The sequence below is a fragment of the Elephas maximus genome, chromosome 8 (genome assembly GCF_024166365.1).
Source record: "Elephas maximus indicus isolate mEleMax1 chromosome 8, mEleMax1 primary haplotype, whole genome shotgun sequence".
NCBI classification, from domain to species: Eukaryota; Metazoa; Chordata; class Mammalia; order Proboscidea; family Elephantidae; genus Elephas; species Elephas maximus.
The window spans coordinates 50,544,899-50,566,627 of NC_064826.1; the positions used below are offsets into that span (position 1 = coordinate 50,544,899).

The 21,729-nt window shown below is 36.4% G+C and overlaps 1 protein-coding gene across 1 annotated transcript in view; it reads right to left on the reverse strand.

The window, feature by feature from the left end:
* Nucleotides 1-21,729, reverse strand: part of SEMA3C (semaphorin 3C) — a 182,572-nt gene that overhangs the window by 6,898 nt on the left and 153,945 nt on the right. Inside the window, exons 13-16 of the mRNA XM_049893285.1 lie at nt 17,594-17,682; nt 13,305-13,346; nt 9,850-10,007; nt 3,523-3,590 (exon numbers count right to left, since the gene is read on the reverse strand). Of these exons, the coding sequence (XP_049749242.1) occupies nt 3,523-3,590; nt 9,850-10,007; nt 13,305-13,346; nt 17,594-17,682 (357 nt within the window). The remainder of the gene's footprint in view (nt 1-3,522; nt 3,591-9,849; nt 10,008-13,304; nt 13,347-17,593; nt 17,683-21,729) is intronic.

A 21,729-nucleotide genomic window follows, 5' to 3' on the forward strand; every position in this document is an offset into this window, starting at 1 on the left:
CATGAACAGAATCCCTGTTTGTAAAAATGAGTATAAAAATAGACCCTACTTTAGTGCAATTACTTGAGCATGTCTCAGTTATGTAGTGCTGTTATAACAGAAATACCACAGTGGGTGGCTTTAACAAACAGAAATTTATTTTTTTCACAGCTTTAGGAGCCTAGAAGTCTGAATTCACAGCACCAGCTCTAGGGAAAGGATTTCTCTCTTTCTCAGTTCTGGAGGAAGGTCCTTGTCTCTTCAGCTTCTGTTTCCTGGTTCCTTGGAGATCTCCATGTGTCTTGGCATCTATCTTACCCCAACTCTCTCTGCTTGCTTGTTTAATCTCTTTTATATCTCAAAAGAGAGTGACTCAAGACAGACCCTACACTAATTCTACCTCATTAACATAACAAAGATAACCGATTCCCAAATGGGATTATAACCATAGGCACAGAGATTAGGATTTACAACACATATTTTTGGGGGAGACACAATTCAATCTATAACATTCCATACTTTGGCCCCCCAAAATTCATGTCCTTGCCCCATGTAGAACACATTCACCACATCACATCATCTCAAAAGTCTTAAATCAACTCCAAGTCCAAAATCTCATCTCTTGAATCATTTAAATCAAACAAAATATGGGTGAGACTTCCAGTGTATTACACCCTGGGACAAAATTCGTTTTAATCTCTGAACCTGTGCAATTTAGAATACAAGCTATCTGTTTCCAAAGTACAATGGCGGAATAAGCACAACGTAGACATTTCTATCTCAAATGGGAGAAATTGTAGGGAAAGAAAGGATAACAGGCACCAAGCAAGTCGAAAACTTGGCAGAAAAAATTACATTAGCTCTCAAGGCCTGAAAATAATCCTCTGCTGAGATCATCTAGGCAATGGTCCTGTCCTCCAGACTCTGGGTGTTGGTCACAATCTCTGGATTCTGGGTGGAGGCCCCTCAGTCCTGAACTTCAGCTCTGCCTTCCAGGCACACTGGGATGGCAACTCTGCTCTCTTGGCCTTGGGAGGCCTCATTCTCCTAGTCCATCTGAGTATAAGTGGCAACCCCACCCCCCCCAGCCCTGGCAGTCCCTGTTCTTCTGCCCCTTGGGCATGGCAGCCCCACCCCTCAGCTCTGGATGGTAACCCCATACCCCTGGCACATCTTAAGACAGCCCCGCACTCTGGAACCAAGTTAGAGAAGACCCAATTCTTTGAAACCTAGGAGGCTATGACCCCACACTTTGAGATCCAGAAGACTGTGGTCCCATCCTTCAAAACCAAGAAGTCCCTTCTTCCTATGCTCCTTCCAACAGCTCTACTGATCTCTGATCTGTTCCACAGATGGTCCTTTTCTTTTCTTGGAGGACAACAGATGTAATCCTTTGGCCTGTTTGCTGTTTGTAGAATTCCAAGAGGCAGACAGCATTCTTTCCATTCGTTCTTTCTCTGTCGTCTTCAGTCTAAGTTGATAGGTTTCTTGCTGTGGTGGTTGGTTAGATCCATCAGTCATAGGCTTAGACTCTTTAACAAAAGATTGTGTAGCTATGGCCTTGGTGAAAATTCTAGGATATGTGTTCTTAGTTTGTACAGCAGAATTTTCTAAATCTTTAAGTTTTGTTTTCATTTTGTGTAGTTCATTTTTAAGTCGTCTCTTTCATCTTCCATTTTACTATAAGAAGCAAGGAAAAACCACATGATCCTTTTAGGATCCTGTATAGAAATCTCATCATCCAGATATACAAGTTCATCATTTACAAGTTCTATCTTCCACCAATCATCTGAATATAATTCAGACAAGTTCTTTGTCACTGCATGAAAAGCATCACCCTTCCTCCATTGTCCAATCACATGTTTATCATTTTCTTTTAAAGCTCACCAGAAGCACTTTTAACGTCCACATTTCAGGCAAGGTTCTGTTGCTGGTGCTATATGTATTCTCTAAGATGATAGAGAATAGCTATCCTCTTCCTCCATAGCTCCCCTCATTTCCTTCTGAGCCCTCACTAGAATCATCTTTGTCAGCCATAATTTTACCAACAGTCTCTTTAAGGCAATCTAGGCTTTTATTATTAGGCAGTTCAAACCCTTTCATCCTCCACTCATTACCCTATTTCAAAACCACTTCCACATTGTAGGTATTTATTAGAACAGCAAACCCACTCCCAGTACCAAATTCTCTCATAGTTACCTAATGCTGTTGTAACAGAAATACCACAAGTGAGTGACTTTATGAAACAGAAATTTATTTTCTCACAGTTTAGGAGTCTAGATGTATGAATTCAGAGTGCCAGCTCTAGGGAAAGGCCTTCTTTCTCTGTCAGCTCTGGAGGAAGGTCCTCATCTCTTCAGCTTCTATTTCCTGGTTCCTTGGAGATGTCCATGTGTGTTGGCATCTATCTTACCACATCTCTCTTCTGCTTGCTTGTTTAATCTCTTCTGTATCTCAAAAGAGATTGATTCAATACACACCCTACCCTAATCCTGCCTCACTAACACAACAAAGACAACTCAGTCCCAAATGGAATTATAACCATAGGCACAGAACAATTCAATCCATAACAAGCATTAAGTATGATATTCCATTAAAAAAGCATTTAACTTGCATTCTGAATACAATGCACTTAGCTTGGGTTTTGACACAGCATTAATAAATGTTTACCCATTATCTCCACTGTCAATATTCCTACCACAATGACTACTACCACAATTAAAAGGAAATAAAACACATTTGTAAAAAAATTCTGGAAACAGAAAAATGGTAATCTGGATTTGGTACTTCAATTAGTCATTTGGAACAATTAAGCAAAGTCTGTCTTAATTTGCTCCTTGGGTGTAGTTAGTAACCAGGATGCCATTCTATACTAAAAAAAAAGTCAACACATATGAAGATTGGCAATAGGAATCTCAGCATTAGTTGTTAACAGCAGCACACCTATAGCACCTTGGTGAGCCGGGGGAAGGTCTGCTGGGAGTTACTTATGCATGACGGAGGTGAGTGTGGGGAGGGCATTGGTGGGCGGAATGTAATAACAGATTATTTCCATGTCAGGATGTGAAGGAAGGGATCAGATTAAATGTAGAATGCAAGGTAAGATTGTCAAAAGTACATGGAATGGTTATTAATTGGTTTTTCAACTAATAAGCATTTAATAACCATTTTTCAACTAATAACCATTTAATAACCATTTAATGGTTATTAAATGGTTATTAGTTGAAAAACCAAGTCAGTTTCTTCAGAAAGAAAACAGAAGCTAAGAAAGTCTATGATTACCATCCATGTTTTTTTTTTTAAAAGACCTATCAGCTAACATACCCAAGATATCTATGTACCCATGTATTTGTTTTTGTACAATTTTCAATATTATACAAAGTAACATTTTATTTTATAATTACCATACATGAATACAAATAATTTTTATAGTGAATTTTTCTTTAAAATGACATAGTTGGATCTGATGTGATATTTCCTTTATTCAAATGTGAAATGTAGCATAACTACTCTACCAAGTTCACCACTGCTCACTTTTAGTACCTTTTAGATTGAATCCTCTGCATTGAGTCAATGGATTTCCATGTCTCACATCTTGTCTGCGGCTCCTCCTGTAAATGCAGAAACACATAAAAGTGGTTTAGAGTTAACACGGCCAATTAAATTGCAGTAAATGATTGTTTAATTTCACAAACTTTTGATTGCCTAGGCTTTCATAAATTAAAAAAAAAAAAAAGACCTGGATATCTCACATTTTTCACTCAATGTGTCAATGATCGGGTAGGTACTTATCCTTGTTTTTCAGTCAGAATAAATGCAGTCCCTTCTCGTCTACTGTTTGTGATGGAATTGTTATGAACCTCCTATTATATGTATGTCCTGGGTCAGTTCTTATTGTTGCTGTTGTTAGCTGCCACTGAGTGCATTCTGAGTCATGATGACCCCATGTGTGCAGAATAGAACTGCACTGTAGGGTTTCCAAGGCTGTGACCTTTTGGAAGCAGATCACCAGTCCTGTATCCTGAGGCACCTTTGGGTGGGTTTGAACTACCAACCTTTCAACTAGTAGTCGAGCACTTAACCATTTGTGCCACCCAGGGACTCCATGGGTAAATGCTATGTTCCATAATTAATAGTACAAATTTCAGTTTAGTCATTTACCCAAAATTTCCTAAAATGTTAACCTTCAAAGTACAAACTCACTAGTATTTTCCATCTTATGAAAGCTTTTCTTAAAAAAAAAAACAAACTCATTTTACAAAAGTCAACAACTTGTAAAGCAAGTAATATATAGAACACGGACATGTAATATAACCTGTACCCAAGCCCATTGCCGTCCAGTCAGTTCCGACTTACAGCCACCCTTACAGGACACAGTAGAATGCCTTATAGGGTTTCCAAGGAGTGGTTGGTGGATTTGAACTGCTGACCTTTTGGTTAGCAGCCGAGCTCTTAACCACTGCATCATCAAGGCTCCTATTTAATATAAAACTAAGCAAAATTGTTCATTTACTAGAATAAGTATTTTCCCCCAATCTTTTATTTTGAAAAATTTCAAGGTTACAGAAAAGTTGGTACATGAGTACAATAAACGGTGGTATATCTAGATTTATGAATTGTTATATTTTGCCATATCTCTTTCTTTCTTTCTTATGTATACTTGTTTATATACTGCATATCCACATATATAAAAATCTTTAGAAATTAAGTTGTAGGCATAATATTTCACCCTTATCTACTTTTTTCTGTATTAATTATTTGATTTCCTGAATCTTAGATTCATTAAGTATTTTGGTTTCAATTGTACTACATAATGTAATAAATCAAAATGGAGCAACTGAAATCTTCTCTGTAATGCAGCATGGACTGAACAATGCAACAAGCAAGAAGGAAGAGAAATCTAAACATTGGAGGCAAGCCGCTAAACTGAATATTTACTCTCAATGCTGAAAAACAAATGAGTATATAACTTAATTGAGTTAATTGTTAAATCTTTTACTATTTTTATCCTTAAAGATAAGTTAAAATATTCAACATTAAAAAATGAAAATATTATAATCTTACAGTTGTTATTAAACTTACAAGGCAAAATTAATCTCAAAGTTGTTAATAATAGAAGAAATAATTTCATTTTAAGGTTACAGCAAATAGGTATTAATTTATGTATATAATGGAGTATATTCATCTATTTATGGAAATATATGTGTCAACCATTTGACTATTTAAATATTCCTTTTCCAAAAAGATCACTCAATCTTCATTTAATTATATATTTCTATACAACCACACACACAAAAATAGAAATCTTAGTCACACTTATTTCAGGAAATCCAATTAACACCATAGTCTAGAATAGCTTTTATATCAGGGTTTTACTACCTTGCATTTGCTATATGTTGACGTCATGACATTATTTACCACCAACTTGAAAGTGTATGTTATAATGAGCACCCTGTGAGAGTTCTTAGGATGAACTGGTCATTTTAAGCTATCTAGTTGGAATTGACTTGATGGCAATGGGTTTGGTTTTGGGCAGGCAAGCAATATCACTCAGGATGGTTGAATTTATTGTACTGTGATCAGCGTGATGTAGTGGTTTACTCATGTATACAAACTCTCAAGCTGGGCAATCTGAATTTACAATATCACAAAGCTTCCAGACATTCAAATACAAGAGGAGCATTATTATAAAAAAAAAATATATATATATAGCTTGGCTTAAATCATGAGATCAGAAAGGCAGCCATCTGAGCCTTTGGTATGTGTAGTCTCCCTTAATGCATTTGTATAGCATCCCAAAAGCACTCTGGTAGGCAGAGTAATATTATATTACATGTAGGATTTGAGATTTGGCTCAAGTTGCCAATGTTCCCTCCCTTATAGTCTATTCCTTTGGATAAACAATGAGATCATTTTCTTCCTGTATAAAAAAGAATATATTTACTTGAAGATTGAACTGATTGTCTTGTCTTAAAATAAAGTTTCTAACTACATATCTGAATCCAAAGTAAATAACATAAGAGACTAAATTGCAATACTTGATATGAATACACAAATATTTAAGATACTAGATAGTAGAGATAAAAAAAATGCTTGCATGGTTTACAACGAACCAACTTAAAAAAAAAAAAAGAAACTACTGAACCAATAATATTTATCAACTTTATTATGTTAAAGTCTGGACTCTGATCGATTTCCAAGTATTTCTCTGTTTCCATACAAAGGACTTGTTTTCACTTTTCAGTCCTATGAATTCCTCTAAGTATTTTTGTGTTCCAGTAAGATAGAAAGTGCTATCAGAATAAAATCAGGCAAGGTAACACTATTAAAGAAAATGAACGTGAAAAATATCCAAATGATCATTATCATCATTACCATTTTATCTCTCAAGGAAATAAATACTGCATGGGGAGTATATGGTTATTAATTCAGCAAACATGCAAGCATTCGTTATAGACATATACACTGTATTCACATTATATTCACTATAAGTATATGCACTGGAAGTATAAGTATATGCATAACTAAGTTTGGAAATAATGTGGAGGATTTAAATAGTATAGATTTTTTCATTGAAACCCCCAGTATATTATACAAAGAATATGTGTAGGCCAAGAGGTCTCTTTTCGGGATATTCATGGTAGAAATAAGACCTAGAGATGATCAAGACAGCTCTCTATTTTTCATCTCAATCTACAACACGTGACTTGATATTGAAACAATAAAACACAGCAAGATAGCTTCAGTTGTTTATTTAAAAGGAAACGATGAGGCTCATGATTTGTGGTGTTAGGATGACAATATAGAATCTGTGTTTAAGCACACATATTAGAAAGGATAACTGGGGTTGTAACAGGTGGGAGAACACAGGTGAAAATGAACCAGCTCACATATTAGCAGAAACCTCCAAAATATAAACACTAGCTTAAATACAACATAATAGTTTATATGTAGTGTGAAATTTTACTTGAAAAATATTTAGTAAATCAAAATGTATGCTGGTCAAAGCCAAGGTCTGAAAGTTTTATAAGACTATGGTAAAATTCACTCTTTGGTCTCCAGATTAGAGGCATTTCTTCCTTGGAAAATGTAGTGCTTTGGTTTCCTTCAGCACTAAATCTGGTTACTAGATGGAAGATTGTATTCCAGGTGTTAGAGATGCCAAATTCTACAGCTTCTTAACTGTAAAAATCCGTAATCTGTTGCCAATTCTGACTCACAGCGACCCTATAAGACAGAGTAGAACTGCCCAATAAAATACTGCCTTACAAATACTTGGTTATGGTAATAATTTCAAAATATTAGTGCTATATTTGGGAGTGCAAGACAAATATGGTTGAAAAATACCAACGGTATTTTTGATTTGAGGTCACATTTGGAATTTACATCTCACTGTCTTTGTTCTGAGTTCAGACTTCCAGCCTAGGGCAAAGACAGATGATCTCAGAGTAATGAAGTCCAGAAATTCTAAATAGAAATCAAAGGAGACCATGGACCTCTTGCCTAAGTCTTAAAACGACACGAAGGAACAAAGGGTCTTTGTACACAGATACTGAAAACTCCTAGTTGAAAGAGCAAGAGCTCTGGTTCTATCTCATGTCTTTATGTACTCCCACCCAGGCCACTCCAGATTCACATTTCCAACTGCCTTCTCAACATCTCCACTTGAATATATAATAGGAACCATTAACGTAAGGTCATCTTTCTCCCTACAAGCCTGCTTTTTCTATAGCCTTCCCTTTCTCAGGGAATGGTGTCTACATATTTCCAAATATTCAGTTCCAAGAACTTGGATCATCTTTGACTCTTCTATTTCTCTAACAGCCCACATCCAATGCATCAGCAGACCACTTTTCACCAACTCACCTGTATAACCCAATGCAAACCATCATTATATCTCATCTATATCTACAGTAGCCGCCTAACTGGTTTCACAGCTTCTGCTACCCTTCACTCTTCCCATCCCAGGAGTGTGATCCCAGCCTAATCCAACTAAAGAAGTCCTTCGAAACTAAAAGGCAAATCATATCACTCATGTGCTCAAAAACCTTCAGTAGTTTTCCACCTTACTCTAAATACAAGCTTTTCAATGACTTATAAAGTCCTACACGGTTCGGCCTTTTGACCTCAATTCTTTCTATCCTTCCTTCTTCTCATTGTGATATAGTGTCATTAGCTATGGTGCTGTCCTTGTACAATCCAGATGCACTCCAGATTTAGGGATTGCAGGTTCTCCTTGAGAATGCTATTACCCTAGATAGTGCCTTGGTGCCATTCCTCATCACAGTGCAAGCTCTTGTTCAAATTTCACCCCCTCGGAAGGCCTTCCCTGATCATCCACTTAACATTGCAATTCCTGTTTTCTGTCTTTCTTCCCCTCTAGAATTTATTCTTCAAGAAGGCAAGGATTTTTGTCTTTTTGTTGTTGCTAGTGTTGTTTTTCACTGTATATGCTTGGCTCCTAGAACACTGCCTGTCAAATACTCATCCCTTAATAAATATTTGTTGAACAAGCTTATGGAAAAAAGGGCCAGAGTATTCTTGCTATGTAGAAGTACTGTTGTTGTGGTTGTTAAAAAAAAAAAAAAAATGTTAGGAGCCATCAATTCAGTTCCAACTCATAGCAACCTCATGTACAACAGAATGAAACACTGCCAGGTCCTGTGCCATCCTCACAATTGTTGTTATGCTTAAACCCATTGTTGCAGCCACTATGTCAATCCATTTCATTGAGGGTCTTCCTCTTTTTCACTGACCCTCTACCAAGTATGATGTTCTTCTCCAGGGACTGATCCCTCCTGACAACACGTCCAAAGTATGTGAAATGTAGTAGAAGTACCAGGACTATTTTATTCTGTCAAGGTCCTGAAAGGCCTGTACCTGTGACAGAAAATAAAAGAACTAGAAAATACTATCGGCCCAGTGCTTCACTTGAAAGGCCATTGTCAGTCATGGTTGGCTTTATTTTCTCTCTACATGCTGACCCTAATTTATAGGTGTTGGGCCCTGTCACCCATCATGACTCATGGCGGTATGCCTGAAAATAGATGTGAGTTTGGCTGACCCTGAATTCTGCTTATTCTTTGCTTTACAATCAGTTTCTCCATTGCAGTTCCTTCCAACCTGGTGCAGAGTATTCTGTCTAAGCCTCTGTTTGGAAAAAAGACATCCTGCATCAGACTACCTTTTCTCTCTCCCAGCAATCATGCAGTTGCCATGGTTGGGAAGGAAAAAGCATAGCCATCAAGGTTTGGAAAGCAAATCAGGGTACCAATTCTGGAGCACTACTCCTGTACCTGTAACTAGGACAGGCATTTAATAACGAGATAATCAAAAAGCTTAGAGAAACCCTAGGAAAGTCAGATTTAAGGATATACTGAATCATATAAAACATCAACAACAAAAAAGACATAATTAGGTAATGTCAGAAAAAAACTAAATGATGGGTTGCAGTGGCAGTGGGCGGGGAGGGATGTAGAGGAGCCTTTAAGTGGAAAGGAATCTTTCCAAAGTACCCTGGTGGTGTAGTGGTTAAGAGCTACAGCTGCTAACCAAAAAGTCAGCAGTTCGAACCCACCAGGCACTCCTTGCAAACTCTATGGGGCAGTTCTGCTCTGTCCTATAGGGTCACTCTGAGTTGGAATTGACTCAACAGCAATGGGTTTGTACTCTACACTTAACAGTTTTGGCTGTGTTATAAAACACAGTCATTTTCTTCATTCAAAGACTATCTGTAGTGTTAAACATAGCTATTACTCTTAGTGCCATTTTTCAAGTATTCCCCAATAGATTGGACTCTAATAGTGTGAAGCACTGCGATACTGTTTAGTGATATCAATTCTGAATTTTGGCTGAATGTGCAGTACTTACCGCTTCCCAGTTGGGTAGAACCTAGAGCAAGAATGGCCATCCCAGGCGCAGTAAGGGTCCCTTGCCAGGCAGCAGTCAGCACAGGCTGTCCCATAGATGTGGCAGCGATGCAGCGACACTTGGGAAACCCCTTCATTGGAGCTCACATACAACTGTTGCTATTAGAGGAATGATGATGATTTATTTCAGATGTGAAAGTTAAAAGACTTTCAGCAGGAACACATTATAATACACGCCCACAAACCCTTGGATTCATTTTGAAATAGACTAAAACTGAGTCACAAAGTACAGAAGGGTATAAAGCCAAAATAAATAGAATTTTCATATGTTAATATGCTGATACTATTACCACTTTCCTGCTTTTAAAAAAAAAAAAAAGAAAGAAAGAAAGCTCAGAGTACCATGTAGAGTGGTAATGTGTTTTAGACATTGGGATTCATTGTTCTCTATTTCAGGTTTGAGCTAATATATTACAGATTTAAATTATGATGTTTTCTTTTTTCTTTAAATACTGTCTCTTAGTAGAGCACAAGACAGCCTTTTTATTCTTCAAGTCTGGCAATACATCACCATGTAAGTTCTTCTGGTTGTGCAAATGGTTAAGTGCTCATCTACTAGCCAAAGGTTGGTGGTTTGAACCCACCCAGAAGTGCCCAGAAGATAGTCCTGGTGATCTGCTTCCTAAAGGACACAGCCTGGAAAGCCCTCTGGAGCAGTTCTACTCTGCATACATGGCATTTCCATGAGTCAGAATCAACTCAATGGCAGCTAACAACAACAACAAAATAATGAGCATTTTTAGGTTTAAAAAAAAAAAAGTTGATATTATTTCAGCCTCCTTCATTTGTAGGATGTCCAGAGCTCATGACACTGCTCCAATTCCTTCAGCTGTGTATACAAGGGTATCAAGAGTCAAAGGAATGAATTTACAATAAAGACTTCTCATTTTTCAAAGGACCGATATTATATAATCCATGTTAACATCCAATCTCCAAGCTGGTTCATTTTCAATAGTACTAGCGCTGCTTGAATAGATGGAGGTGCATGCATGCCCCCCTCCCACAAATACATATACATACATACATATATATTTAAAAACTATAATCTATAAGGGAGCATTGGTTCAACAGGCTCTAGAGCCAGGTTTTATAGATTCAAATCCCATCTCAGACACTAATTTTTTATGTAACCTTTCTGAGTATCAGCTTTCTTATTGGTAAAATAGGGATAATAGACCACCTACCCCACAGAGTTGTAGTGAAGACTAAAAGTTGTAAGGGCTAACCCCATATAAAATTCTTAGGATAGTCCCTGGCTCCTAGGAAGTGCTCAATGAATTTTAATTAATAGTAGTAGTATAGTAAAATATCAAGGAATAAACTATGAATCTGTAAATTTTCTACTACACTCAATCATTTGAATCACATATCACTTTATTACATTTAATGTGAAATACTCATTTTATTCAGATCAATTAACTTTTCAGAAATTTTCCTGAAAATGACTGATCCCAAGTCGAGAGTTGAAACTATGAGAAAACAACTTTGTGTTTTGACAATAACCATCTCTCTAGAAGATTTAAAGTGTTTATTGAGTAAATGAATGAATAATATAGGGGAACACATTAGTTTCATTAAAATATTTTAAGGAAAGTAATTTATTTGAGGAAAAGGATACAGTTGATTTCATTCTAAAAATTATCTTTTTTATTAATCCAACTGTTTTCTGTTACATGTAGTTAAAGGATAAATTAGAGTATAAAAAAGCATATAATTACTAATAAAATAGTTTCAGCTGTAGGAAATATGCTAAATTTATGGCATTTAAATATTTGTAAAATACTATTATCAATTTGTAGTCTCCTCACACTGAAAAAATAATGCATTTTATAGTTGTGCAAATGAATTACAGAAAGTCAAATAATTACCCCTGCCCTGAATCTAAAAAAAAAAACCTAGCTGGTTAAAAAAAATTATCTGCAATACAATATGCCGATGTTGAAATGGATCTAACGCTCAGTTATCCCCATGTTTAGGTGTGTGCATTGTATATTGCGATCTTGTAGAATGGATTGTGAACTACAAATAATTTGAAACGTATAAAAAACTACTATGCCACACAAATGGCTTTGTGTCCTTTTTGAATTTTGCTCTGATACTTTCTCGTTCCATCAAGCTAGTTTAAACAAAGGGCTTCCCTGCTGACTTCAAAGCCAATTCTGACTTGGGATCAGCTCCCTAGGATATTAGGCAAAATGATGAATGGCTTCTTGTTACTTGGGAAAATGTTTGTTATGTAGCATACCAACATTTTCACAGATGAGATCTTTAACTCCGTTGTACCTTCTTTATTTTTCTTCATAAAATTTAGTCAAGTAAAAAGAAGACAAGACTGACTATGAACTAGTTATTCATCTGGAACAGACCAAATATGGTGAACAGCACTAAAATTATGTAATCAGTGGTGCTAACCATAAAACCTTTATTCTGTTTTCCAAGAAAAATAATCTCAGGCTCTTACAGATAGCATTTATCGAGGACTCACTTTATTTTAGACAGTTTATATAAATTAACTTGTTTGTGAGAAATGCATTGCCTCACAGATGCAGAAACTCAGGTCAGGGAAGGTTAATGATGTGTCCATAATTTACGGCCACGTTGGGATTGAAACACATGTCAGTCCCACGCCGGAGCCTACTTCATTTTGTCCATCCTACTCTGTCCCTCAGGATTTTTATTTTAGAGATAACACCTTTGGGTACTGGAGTGATTCATATTTTGCAGAGATTGAAACTGGCATTTTCCTTTCCACGATCATTGCATATTTGCACGCGCAGGCACAAATGAGAAAATTAAGCATTTCTGATAATCATAGTCAAACATTTTGTCTCCAAATTCTGAACCTGAAAATATCCTATATTTGAGACCTACAGGGCTTTTTTTTTTTTTTTTTTAAATGGTATATATAAACCCTAAGAAATAGTATTTCCTTAAACACAAGTATAAAAGAATGCGTTGCACATATCAACATGTGACAGTAGTAGGAGCTCAAAAAAGAGGACTGATTACTCATCCCAAGCCCCTGAGAATGTCTGTGATACTACAGTAGCCCAAACATTATGCTAAACACTTCCCTTAAAAAGATTAGTTTTATTTTGGTTGGCTTCACACACTGTAATATTTTAGAATATAGGATACACAAAAGGTTGGAATATCTTGCTGTTTATATGTTCTGTTCTGATGAGTTTTTATAAAAAAAATAAACCTATTTAGTCTTCCACTAATAGCTGGTAAATTCTACATCAAAATCAAAGTGACTTTTGTGCAATACCTTAAACAAGTTAACTATCTGGCTAATATTGAAACTAATTTTTCAGAAATTATAAAATATATTTTCTATAATAGCGTTACATTTTAACATGTGAAGAAAATAAAAATGAAGTTTTTTTTTTTTACCTTTTTGGATGAAATTTTCATGGTTGTTATGGGAGCATGATTCTGAAATATTAAAAAACATCATGTTAGTTGCTCAAATGATCATTAAAAGGACCTCACATTCAAAAATGTCTCTTTTCTATTAATATTCTGAGGGTTATCGTTTCTCTCTATATGCACACATACTTTCAAAGTTTAACAATACTTGTCTATACTTGTCTCTCCTCTGTTGGGACTAAGGATGGATTTGTTAAACAGGTGTATGTCTAAAGGAAACAAAGTAGTAATTACAGCGCATCTATCAATATTGGAGGCGCAGTGGTTAAGGACATGCCTGCTAACTGAAAGGTCAGTGGTACGATCCCACCAGCTACTCCACAGGAAAAAGATGTGGTAGTCGGCTTCCGTAAAGATTTACAGCCTTGGAAACTCTACTCTGTCCTATAGGGTCCTATAGAATGGTCCTTAGAAGCAAGGATGGCAAGACTGTGTCTTATATACTTTGGACATGTTGTCAGGGGGGATCAGTCCCTGGAGGACATCATGCTTGGTAAAGTACAGAGTCAGTGGAAAAGAGGAAGACCCTCGATGATATGAACTGACACAGTGGCTGCAACAATGGGCTCAAACATAACAACGATTGTGAGCATGGGACAGGACCAGGCAGTTTCATTCTGTGGAACATAGGTTTGCTATGAGTCGGAACCGACTTGATGACACCTGACAACAACATAGGGTTCCTATAGTTGGAATCCACTCGACAACAAAGGGTTAAGAGCATTACCAAGGCATTGGAGAAAATGAAAATTTTGAGAAGAAAAATCCTGAGGAACTAAGCCCCCCGCCCAAGTGTTTCTATTTGTTTATATTTCTAAAGACAAGGTTCTGCAACTTAACTAATGGGATATGTCCCATTGTTTTTTCCTAGCTATTGAAACAGAATCCATTCCACTATAAAAGCAATGGTACGCAGTATGCAAAATCTTTATTTAACATATTAAGTACTAAATACCATTTCTTTGCCCATAATGCTGTTATCTGTGTCATGATTTATAAGAAGTTACAGTGTTCCTATCTGGACTATTAGGAATGCATCATTGGTATATACTTCCCAATACATCGTTTCTGCTAAAGATGAATGGGTTGATTAATTGTCACATTTCTATATTTTTATTTCTCTAGCTTTTTAACTCCCCAAGATTTCTGGACAGAGGAACAAAGAACTGTAGTGCCCATTCCTTGGAGTGTTGTCTAGGCTGGTTGCCTAATGCTATTTCATATACGTTATAAGCCCAGGTTATTTCATAAAGGATAATGCCTTTTCTTTGACCTTGCTGGATAATCATTCACTTGAACCTACAGGATCAATAGCAGATGAATTTTAAGGTCTCCATGAAATGGCTTCTTTCTTCTCCATCTTCTTCCTCTCTCTTCAATTACTCCATGTTCAAACACAAATACATTTGTCCAACTGAATCATAGCTTTGCTGCTTGATGTTGGCCTTGATCACCTAAGTGCTTCTAATTTACAGTGACTTGTGGCGACCAAGGTCAGGGGAATAATTAGTTGAAGAACGATTAGATGAAGAACAACAGTAAGAAAAGCTGAGAAGAGATAATTCAAAAAAGTATATCTTGGAATGCTGAGTTTAATCAATAACTCAGGATTGGTCTTGGATACTGGAGTTGGGGAGGCTGTGGAATGGTACTCCCATCATATTCCTCTACCACACAAGGACTTTGAGTAACAGAGTATTGTTCACCTGCCAAATGTTGTTTGGAAAGACATTAGCCTGAACCATATGTATTAATTCTCTTTGTTAGAGACAAAGAAATGTTGTTAGAAAAGGTCCTCCTTCCTTAAATGAGAATTACTGGAAGAACCTGAGAATTTTCTGAAATAGTAATCCTTTTTGAAAGTTGCTGCATTCATAGCTTTACCTCTTAAACATCGTTAGCTCCTTTTAACGATCAAAAATTAGATTTCACAAATCTTTGGAAGATTCATAAAGTTATATTTGAATAAATCAAGTGAGAAAGCTCTCAAAATTAATTGTGCTCAAAATGATTTTTCTCTATGGTGTTGCATGTACTTATAATCATTTTAAAATAGAAAGCAGGAATAGCTTTAACACCTCATTGCAACAATTTTTGACCATCCATTAAATACATAAAAAAAGCCTTACAACTTATACCCACCTAGACAAACTCTAATAGTTGTACCTACAATTCAAGTTTAGTTTAGGGAAACTAGACTTATTTTAGAAAATATTACAAAAAAAGGTTTAAAAGAAAAGACTGTGGTTCTTCACTCTAAAAAGGAAGTGCCTGGTTTTTAAAAGTTACATTGATTTTCCTGTGGTATATCAGTGTGACACTTAGCCAAGGGATTGCTTCAATTTAAATGAAGCAGTTTTCCTCACATGCCCGTCACTGTATATCATACACACCCAATTATTTTTACCTCACCTCAGAAAATGTGACACAAACACTACGCTGAAGACAGTAACTGTATTCGGTAAGTGTGTCTCTTGACTTAGCCGTATCAATCACTGGCACGGGCATCAGTTAGAAAGCTGAAACTTTTTTTAGGCCCTCTTGGGCTTTTTTTTTCTTGGGCTGATGTCGCCCACATGCATTTACACTGTCTCTCTTTTTCCACTGAGAGTTTATTCTTTGTGATGATAACACTGGCACAAGTCATACAACAGACTATAAGTAGTTACCACATGATCAGAATAACTCACATTTCTTTAAAACCTTTCCATAACATATATGTTTGGGTTTATGTCAAACTCACTTAATTAACAATATTTCTGACTATCAAAAAAAGATATTTCAGCATTAAAAATGAAGTGCTGCAATATGACATTTTGCTATCTTAAGAAAACTCCAGAATGGAACACTTTATTTTTGTTAGCCAAGCTGTCCCTACTGAATTGAACGCAAGAAAAATATCAAACATATAATGTCATTTGGTTCATCTAGTGAAGCAATACATTTCTTTATAAAACAAGGTGGGAGCAAATACTTGAGCAGGCTTTAGTGGGCATGATTTGAATATACTAATATACTAATCACAAAAAGACCATGAATCAAAGAGATTCTAACATTAAGAATTACGAATTTTAAATAACGCATTGGGAAATTTGCCAGGCTTCTTCAGATTTTCTATTTGATTTGACTCCTTTTTATATCTATTCACATTTAAAATGTATTAGCATTATCTAACAGCCTTGTATCCTAGTCACTTATGTGATTACAAATTCAGTATTTTTGGTGACCGTGGGAATGTCCATTAACGAGTCGATTCATTCTGAATCCACTCAACGAAGTAAAGTAACTTGTTGGACTAGCAATAGACTACTCCCTGGGGTTCTAAAGTGCTACGTTCACTCAGTCATAAGCTGACTCTGATCTTTTGTCCTCCTTGGACCATTGTTTCTTAATTGGTTCCGTTGAAAAGATGGTCTGCCGCAAGAATGCTTCTATGCCAAGGTTTCTTGGCAATTCAAATAGCCCCTGTGGCTATGCTTTACCCATCTTTCCAAGTGCAGATAAAAGGAACCACCTGACCTGCAGTGAGCAGCATTGTAAGGCGAGAAGGGTGTGGCACAGTACCACAAATGTCCCCTACTCGCTCCCAGATGCTGAAGAACAGTTACTCTGCCAAGGCCAGGGGGGATTGTGCAGGACTGACCTTCTCTATCTGTGCCTTTTCGTTGTGTTTTGTTTTTCTTTTCTTAACTTAAATTCAAGTACAAAGAGATTAATACAGTGAATCTCAAGTTCAGCTACAACATGAAGTTCTGAGTGGTAAAGAGACAACATTTGTCTTATTTCACTACAGTGACATTTGAATTGAAAGCAATAAAGCAAGATAAAACAAAGTAGTTTTTCTGAAAATCCATGGATGAAAAAATATGAGAAAGTTTATCTAACAATCAATTATGTAAAGGCAGCTGGGTTTCAGTGGCTTGTGAGGCAAATGATAAAAGCCTTTTCATGGCAAAATCTTCCAGACCTTGACCGCAAGAACTCATTTTTAAAAAATACTGATGATCAAAATTCTTCAAGTTAAAGAACAATTCTTCAAGTTGTGATGATGGCTGAAAAAACAAATCCTTTTATGTTAAGATAACTTGAGAAATTTTTTAAAAACTTAAAAAGTATTTGTTCTATACTTCTTATTTTATCTGGTGTTTCCTGCCCTCAAAAATTTATAACATTCATTTATTCGATCTTTTATAAAGTATTTGTCCTCTCCAATGGCTATAAGATTAAAGAATCTAATGTAAGAGATGTCAAACCTTAAAAACTTCCAGTTCCTCCAGAATGAGCTCACCGCTGACAGAGCTGTTAGTAGGGAGAACAACCACCTTCTGCACCGTCCCCCGATCTAAAGTAAAGAGAGAACCAATAAGAAGTTATAATATATGTTTTAAAGTAAAGGCATTTAGATTTAAGACTACAGGCTTAGAAATAAAAATATTACATATTTGCTTAGGCATCAAGAAGTTACTATACATATTGAGCTATTGCCATTTGCAATAGGCTGAATTTATTTCAAATTGCATACGCTTAAACTGAGATTACATACAATTCAGAAGGAACTAAAATGAGCAGCTTATGTTTGGCACGTATTTAGAGTAGGCATAACTATGAGAGAAAAAAGAATGTCCGAAAGTCTTATGAAGTCAAAAGTTTTAATGAATAGTAGCACTCTTTTCTGGAACAAGTGTGCATTCTTGAACTATAATAAATGACTTAAAGAATTTACATTGTAGTTTGGACCTTAAGAATATTACTTACTCTCACAAGACAGCATTATACACTTTTAACATTGAGACAGCATTATATACTTTTAGCATTGTGATATGATGACTTAATTATTGAAAAAAGGTTACATCCTATATAATCCTATTATATATCACTGGTATTGAAAATCGGCATTTGATATGTATAGTCCTGCCTCCAGGACGTTCCAGTTGAACAGAGAAAAAAAAATTTTTTTCGTTTAACTAGTTTGAGTAAGGTGTGTGGTCACTTTTAGTAAAAATTAAATGAATAAAACATGGAGAGAGCTTAGCATGGTGTTCGGCACACAGCAACCGTGCGGTAAGTAGAAGGTCTTTTGTAGCTCTAGCTTGACCACTTGCTACACTTTTGACCTTATTGGTGTCACTTACTTTTTCTGAACCTCGGTTTTCTCATCTATGAAATATAGATAATAGAGATAACCTGTATACATGAAGGCATTATATGAATGGAGCAACACAGAACTTAGAAATGATTTGCATAATGTAAACTTCTATACAAAGATAAAGGAGCCCTGGTGGCAGAACAGAGTCCTGGTGGCACAGTGGTTAAGAGTTCGGCTGCCAACCAAAAGGCTGGCAGTTTGAATCCACCAGCCACTCCTTGGAAACCATATGGGGATGCTATGAGTTGGAATCCACTTGATGACAACGGGCTACGGGTGGCAGAATGATTAAAGTGCTGGACTGTGCTAACCGAAATGTTGGCAGTTCGAGCCCACCTAGTGGCTCCATGGAAGAAAGGCCTGGTAATCTGCTCCCTTAAATTTCACAGCCAAGAAAACCCTATGGGACAGTTTTACTCTGTCATATAGGTTCACTGTGAGTCAAAATCAACTTGACAGCACTCAACAAAAACATACAAAGATAACATGTCAGTGAACTTATCAACTTACAAAGTAGTTCTAATTTTCTTTTGTTTTACTGAATCTTTAAAGAAAATTCCCTAGACTACCTTCCTTTCTGCCTTATTATTTTATACTATCTAGGATTTTTTTTTTCTTTCTCATATAAGAAAGCATGGCAATATTTTCCTTAAACCTTTCACTGTGTCCAGCAGAGATACCAGCCCGCATTTACAGCACAGTGAGTTTTAGCTAGGAGCCCTGGCGGCAGCAAGCTTAAGCGCTTGGCTGCTAACTGAAAAGTTGGTGGTTCCAATCCACCAGTCACTCTGTGGGAGAAAGATGTGGCAATCTGTTTGCATAAAGCCTCGGAATCCCTATGGGGCAGTCTTACCCTGTCCTACAGGGTCGCTATGAGTCAGAGCCGACTTGATGGCAATGAGTTTGGTTTGGGTTTTTAAGTGTTTGCTGTCTCAAATAAGTGAACAAACATAGCTCAGTGGAATAGCTGATTTGTATATCCATCTCTTGGGTCCTAGTTCAACTCCAGTAGTTACAGGGTTTCCTAGGAAAATGCTGTGCCAAACCATTTGCCACTAGGCTCCTGGTCGACTGAGGATTTGGGGGAACCCTGCCTCCTTAATCAGGTGTGGCCAGCCTTTTCCTCTGTTGCTAATTTCTGAAAATATTCAAGTCAGAGCTTGCTTCATGGGTATACAACCTGTAGTCACCCAGGTCCTCACGCTCAGAGGTTCCTGCACTTGGTTTAATGCTTGCCCTGGTGGCACAGTGGTTAAGCTCTCAACTGTTGACTGACAGGTCAGGGTTCAAATGCACCATCTGCTCCATGTGAGAAAGACGTGGCAGCCTGCTTCTGTAAAGATTACAGCCTTGGGAACTCTATGGGGCAGTTCTACTCTATTCTATAGGGTTGCTCTGAGTAGGAACTGGATCAGCAATAAAGGGTATGAACATCTTGAAATTCCTAGTAAAATTTAAAAAAGAGGCCACTATTTTTGTTTTGCACTGGGTCCTCCAAATTATGTAGCCAGTTTTGATTCTAGGTATTATTAATTAACGGCAATTTGTAACAGCTACAATGCAGCCTGATTCCCTTAGTAGAGAAAAGAGATATACAAATCTCAAAGTCATATACTGAACTCTTTCCCCTTTTTTCTCTATCTTCATGATGTGCCTAGATGTCAACAAGACATTCCTGTGCATGACTTCAGAGGTAATTTACTGCAGGATAACCAATTCTAATGTTTATTCATCAAATTAGCAGTACAAAAGATAAAACCACCATATATTTAAAATGACAATTTACTATATGCTAGACAAAAAATTAGACAGTGTATTCAGGACTTTATACACATTAACTCACTTAATCTTTAAAATAAGCCTATGAGGTAGGCACAAATAAGGAAACTAGATGTCATACAGCTGGCAAGTGGTAGAAGGCAGGATTGAAACCCAGGACCTGTGGACGCCAAAGTATGTTTCCTAACTCTACCTTAGAATGCTTCCAAGGACAACTCATTCAAAACCACATTCATAGCTTATTTTATATTTAACTAGGTTTTTGAGAAGCCCCAACCCAATTTAGAATTGGCCTAGTCATTATGGGGAAAGATCACTGGAAATTTTAAGTTACCATATCATACTGCCATATGCAGTTCTGGAATTTTACAAGTAAACACACACATGCTTGTACTTATGACTGTTACAAAAAATTTTGAGAAAAATCTAAAAGAGAAATGTTAAGATCAACAATTTTACTTAACCAGAAATTATGTATTAAGGTGTGACTAAATTAAAGGTTTTGATTTCATTGAAGCTCATCAAAAATTAGAAAGCCGCATATGTGACTTTTTAAAATTTTGAGCTAATATTTTGTTTATTCAACTAAGGTGGCAGACCTCATGAAAAATACCTGGTGTATGTAATATACCAAAGTGTGTTTCACAAGCTTAAAATATAATGTGTGTGTTTATTCTCGTTCTAAAAGCTAATTTATTCTATGAGGGTTAATAAAAAAATTATGATATAGAATAGTATCAGTCCAAATGATGACCATATAGATTATTATAGTTATTTCCTAGTGATACAGCTAAAGAATACCCAAACAGAACCTCAATAATCACTAAAATTGATGTTTCTGTATTTCAAAAGTTATTCAGAATTACATATCACATGCATTAGTCTCTCTTCTATTCATTATCTCAAGAATTGCTTTCATTTACATTCTGTTTTCAAACAAATTGTCCTATGGTCAATAGTGCAAGTGTACATTATATATGTGTGTGTGTGTATAGACTCTATGCAAGTTTTTACCTACCCTGCATAAAATACAACTTTCCCAAATGCAAAACTGTGCATAATCTCTCTCTCTTTAATTTCTTATCATTTTGAAGAAGAATTTCTCATCTGAGATTAATGTGTTTTATGGTCACTAACTTTTTTTAATTTAACTAGCTTGCTTTACCGCATCATTTTTATTGTAACTAGGCCGTTCTGCATTCTTTTTCAAAGTTTAAAAAATACATGAAACTGGCCTAAAAGAAACATCAGTCTATGTTTTGGGGTACTCTGGTAAAGAGAGAAAATTCCCCCTTTTGTATCTGGTCATCTCCCAGTCCACATTTACTCCTTACATTATCCCCTTTCTACTTCCTCCTGTTCACGTCTCATTTTTTCCCCTGGGGATGGTTACTCTCCAATCAAATGTCACTGGTCCGTAAGAAGATAGGAGAATGAAGAAAGCAGCATATTGCGACAAAGGCG